Source organism: Babylonia areolata, chromosome 31, assembly GCF_041734735.1.
Source record: "Babylonia areolata isolate BAREFJ2019XMU chromosome 31, ASM4173473v1, whole genome shotgun sequence".
Taxonomy (NCBI): Eukaryota; Metazoa; Mollusca; class Gastropoda; order Neogastropoda; family Buccinidae; genus Babylonia; species Babylonia areolata.
Window position 1 is genome coordinate 11,565,960 of NC_134906.1, and position 5,316 is coordinate 11,571,275.

Below are 5,316 nucleotides of genomic sequence, written 5' to 3' on the forward strand. Positions count from 1 at the left end.
GATTGGTTTTCTAAAAGTCCCCCTCCCCTCTCCTTTCCTCCAGGTACAGTATGACACCAAAAGGATGAGGTTTAATTATACTCCGTTTGGCGAGATATACTTACCATGTCACGAGTGAAACTGATGCAAACTAGGCCTATCGGTTTGTCGCCGCACTTTGACATGGCACAGGATATGACAAAAAAGAACGTTTCTCAAACACCCCATTGAAAAAAAAAAAGAAAGAAAAGGTTCTGACAAGACTGATCCCACCTCAAAAAATGAACAAATACAACACACAGTACCATTACGGGCATGCGTAAAAAGGAGCAGTTACTTGCACTATACTAACTCCTCCCCTCTCCCACACACACACACCCCCCACACAGTACATTCAGGGCAATACATCATGACAACGGAAATCGATCAACTTTGCAACGAGATGTCCAACCCACTTGGGAAGACGAGGGTGGCCCTAAGAAGGGCCTGGTGGGAATTGGAAGAGGGGAAAGGCAGGTGAAGAGAGCTGAAGCTCTTCACTTCTTAGCCGGCTTCTTGGCAGCAGCCTTCTTGGGGGTCTTTGGCTTCTTGGGCTTGGCTGCCTTCTTGGCTGCTGGGGACTTTTTGGGCTTGGCCGCCTTCTTGGCTGGAGACTTGGGCTTCTTGGCAGCAGCCTTCTTGGCCGGAGACTTGGCCTTCTTGGCAGCAGGTTTCTTGGCCTTGGCAGCGGGCTTCTTGGCAGCGGCCTTCTTGGGAGACTTGGGCTTCTTGGCTTTCTTGGGCTTGGCAGCAGCCACCTTTTTCTCTCCCAGACGGAAAGAGCCAGAAGCTCCAGTGCCCTTGGCCTGTTTCAGGGTGCCGGCCTTCACTCCAGCCCTCAGGGCCAGTTTCAGATGAGCGTTGATCTTGGTGGCTTCAACGCCCACCTTGTAGTTGGCCATGATGTACTTGAGGATGGCCTGGCGGGAGGAACCACCGCGCTCCTTCAGAGAGGTGATGGCGGCAGCGATCATGACATTGTACTTGGGGTGCTCTGCAGGCTTGGCTGGCTTCCTGGGCTTGGCGGCCTTCTTGGCAGGAGCAGGGGCTGGTGCGGCGTCAGACATGATGTAGAGCGTTGTAGCTGGACGGCGGAGAGATCTGCTTGTTAGCTGAACAAAACTGCGAATGAAAATCGCGGTGGCCGAACGCAATTTATACAGCGCGAGCGAACTGCAAAGCCAGCGCCGCGCAGCCGCGAGCAAACTGGCCCTCGGGAGGCCTCGATTTGGCAAAATTGTGTTTGTTGGTGTTTGTTTCATGGCTTTTATTTCACCGAAACCAATAAGAACACCTACACATAGCACATCACCAGAATCGTCGATAAATTGTCTTTCCTTTCATGTATATATCAGGACTGTGTTTACTCTTGGTGAAAATAAATCTTAAAATAAAGCTCTTGTTTGTGGCCAACAGAAACGAGTTCGTGACACAAAATCGTTCATTTTACTCATAATTTCATTATTGTCAAAGTAAATATGTTAAAAACAAATTTTTAGAGCACTAATCTAGCCACTCATGTAATATGTCTGTTTCCAGTCGGTACTGAGAGCGAATATAAAGCTGTTTTCTGAGCACCACAAAACACAAAATCGAACCCGCCTGCCATTTTCCCAATTCTCTCTTTACGCATACTGACATTTCCGACCGCTCGTTTTCGTCCATTTGCGTATGAAATCTAACGATCGTACCGTAGTTAAATAGCTTTTCGACTATACAAACAGGTTATCTTGTTGATTTTAACAAACTAACAGAATTTAATGCCTGTTTATGACTGTTTTTGTCCTCTTGCCAAGTCATTTTTGTTCCGTTGGTAATGGCGTCGTTAACAAGGCTTCAGCCCGTCGATGATTTATTCTGAATACACAGCTTTGATCGAACTAATGTGTGTACACAAATGAATAAAATATGTTTATAATTTGATAATATTCGTATTTTAATGCGTTTGAGTGCACTATTTTCGGTGAGTGTAAAAGTTCGTAAAGGGACAACGTCGGGTGAATGGTGACCTTTGTCCACGTTCCAGCATTACTGCTCACTTTATTTGTGGTCGAATCGGAAATAAACGGACCTGGTTTGTCTTCGAAATGAAATCATACATTCACGCACAATTCTACGTGCATGCAGTAGCGATGTTTGGTTCTAAGGGTGTTATATTTGAAGTGCACTTGATAATTTATGTGATTCAAAATTCAAATGGAAATGGCGGGTGGTTCAAACAGCACACTCAGGGAGAGCTTGAACACATGTGTGTATGTGTTCAGTTCTGCGCATGCTATGTTTTCGAGATATTGTGATAGGTTTTAAAGTTCTCTGAGTGTTTGTGTTGTGTAATATAATGTGTGAAAAAAAAACCGTATCTGCAGGGTGAAATTTTGATAGAAATAGAGAAGAAATTGTGGGAACTTGACATGTGTAGATAACACGAAATATGGCGGCCGTTTGGGAATGCGATCGTCATGAAAAAATAATGACTGTGTGTGTGCATTAGTGTGTCAGTGTGTGTGCGTCAGTGTGTGTGTGTGCGTGTGTGTGAGTGTATGTACTGTGTGTATGTGTGCGTGTGTTGGAGGTTGCCACGTGTTTCATGTGTGTCACCGAGTCACAGTTATGGACATAGATTTATAGCATTTATCTCAGTGGTCACAGCGTGTGTGTGTGTGTGTGTGTGTGTGTGTGTGTGTGTGTGCGCGCGCGCGCGCGCGCCGGTGTGTGTATGTGTGTGAAGTGAGTGTATGTGTTGTGTGTTGTGTTCGAGTCAGTGGTGTACTGGTGCGTGTGTCCGCCCGAGTGCCGCACGGTACACGGTATATGTGTGCCAGTCAGTATACTGACAGTGTGTGTGTGTGTGTGTGTGTGTGTGTGTGTGTGTGTGTATGTGCCAGTGTGTGCGTGCGTGTGAGACTACGTGTGTTTGTGTCGTGACAGTGGTGTAGGTGCAGTGTGTCCGTTCGAGTCAGTGGTCCGGCAGTCACGGTGCCACACGATACCACGGTGTGTCAGTGCCAGTACTGATGTGTGTGTGTGCCGGCAGTGCCGGTGTCAGCCGAGTGTGCCGTCACTGAGTGTGTGTGTGTGTGTGTGCGTCAGTGTGAGTGTGTGCGTGTGTGTGCCGTGCGTGTGAGTGTGTGTGTGTGTGTGTGTGTGTGTCACACCGTGACGACACACTCGTGAAGATTCAGTGAAGATGGCGGAAATAGCTCATCAGTCAACTGACTTACTGAAATTCTAAGCTGCTGAAATGGCGACTGAAGCATCTCAACTGACCGAACGAGTATGACAAGAACCCGGAACAAGAAGCTTGGTCCGGGCAGGCCGACTAGCTGGACGGCACAGCTAGTCCGGCACCAAAAAAGACAAATCTCTAAAAGTTCAAAAACATCTTCCTCTTGAACAGAACTGTACAATGTTAAAAAAGAAAAAAAAAAGAAAAAAAAGCCTATTAAAAAAATTCTATCCAAACGTCGGCACAACACAAAAGAAAAAGAAAATGTCAACGTCGCTGACAACTGACAAAAACAAAACTGATGCCAGCAAGACACGGTACAGTGCTCTTCACTTTCACTGTCTCACTGAGTGACACTACACTAATTTGCCCACTATGTAAAGAAGACAAAGAAGACGCCGTGAGGTACATTTTGTTCAAATTTCGTTGTCCAGCTCTTTGTAGAATTAGAGAAAAAATATATACCACCTAAGTACTATCGACAGCCATGTTTATTCAAACTGAGTTTATTATTGTCATCCACGAGACTTGCTGATATATGGAATCTGGCACTGTTTTTACACCAGGCATTTAAATTTCGGGATATCGTGACATCTTAAGATGCTGTACTTCATTGCAGCGTTTATGTAATATGTGTACTTATTATGGTTGGTTATATATTTTCATTTTGTTTGTTATTACTTATATTGTCACTTACCCCTTCATAAGGGGCCTAGGCCTATTAATGAATGAATAATCTGAATCTGAATCTGAGTGACACCACCGTAGTTTGTGCAGCCGAGAAAGATCGCTGATCCAGAAAAAAGCAGTCAATGACTGCGGACAAAACTGAAAAAGAGATAATTCAGTTGCTCCCTAAGAAAATCACAGTACAAAACACTGATTGACCGGCACGGCCGTCAGTTGATAGACAGTTCCATTTCAAGCAACAAGACCTACCGTCGCTGCGGACACCGTGGCTGTGAAACCCACCACCGGGCCAAACCTGCTCAGTCCTGTCACTCCAGTCAAGACTTCTGCAACACACTGCAAGGTGCGCACCATGTCCAGTCAAACAGGCAGGACACCACTGACAAAATGACGTAAAAGAAACTATGAAGAAAGACGGAAAAGAACAAAACAATGACGTCACTTTTTTTTCTTTTTTTCTGAATAACAAAAACATACATGCATCACAGTACTCAAATCATAACAATTGGTAAAGAAAGAAAAAGCAACAAAAAACTGAACACACAAACTCAAAAAGAAAAGAGAAATGTTGAACTAATAACATTATGTGGAGTGATGGCCTAGAGGTAACGCGTCCGTCTAGGAAGCAAGAGAATCTGAGCGCGCTGGTTCGAATCACGGCTCAACGGCCGATATTTTCTCCCCCTCCACCAGACCTTGAGTGGTGGTCTGGACGCTAGTCATTCGGTTGAGACGATAAACCGAGGTCCCGGTGTCCAGCGGCATGCACTTAGCGCACGTAAAAGAACCCACGGCAACAAAAGGGTTGTTCCTGGCAAAATTCTGTAGAAAAATCCACTTCGCTAGGAAAAACAATAAGGGGTGGCGCTGTAGTGTAGCGACGGACGCGCTCTCCCCGGGGAGAGCAGCGCGAATTTCACACAGAGAAATTTGCTGTGAGAAAAAGAAATACAAATACAAAATACAGACACACACACAAAAAAAAACAAAAAAAACAAAACAATACACAAACAAGCAAAACAATGCCACTGTCGATATCAACATCAAATTAAATTTTTAAAAAAGTCACCAGCCTCCGAGATATCGACCTGACTGATAGAAGAGAAGATTCAGTTTCAGTTTCACTTTCTCAAGGAGGCGTCACTGCGTTCGGACAAATCCATACACGCTACACCGCATCTGTTGAGCAGATGCCTGACCAGCAGCATAACCCAACGCGCTTAGTCAGGCCTTGAGTGCATGCTTACATATTTGTGTACCTATGAAAGTGGATTTCATTTTACGTAATTTCGCCAGAGGACAACACTCTCGTTGCCATGGGTTCTTTTTCAGTGCGCCAAGTGCGTGCTGCACACGGGACCTCGGTTTATCGTCTCATCCGA

At 45.3% G+C, this 5,316-nt stretch overlaps 1 protein-coding gene across 1 annotated transcript; it reads right to left on the minus strand.

Moving 5' to 3' along the window:
* Positions 1 to 515: 515 nt before the first annotated feature.
* Positions 516 to 1,085, minus strand: LOC143276217 (histone H1-delta-like). The gene has a single exon (XM_076580676.1). It carries the CDS (start codon positions 1,083 to 1,085, stop codon positions 516 to 518), a length of 570 nt encoding a protein of 189 aa, XP_076436791.1.
* Between the last annotated feature and the right edge of the window lie 4,231 nt (positions 1,086 to 5,316).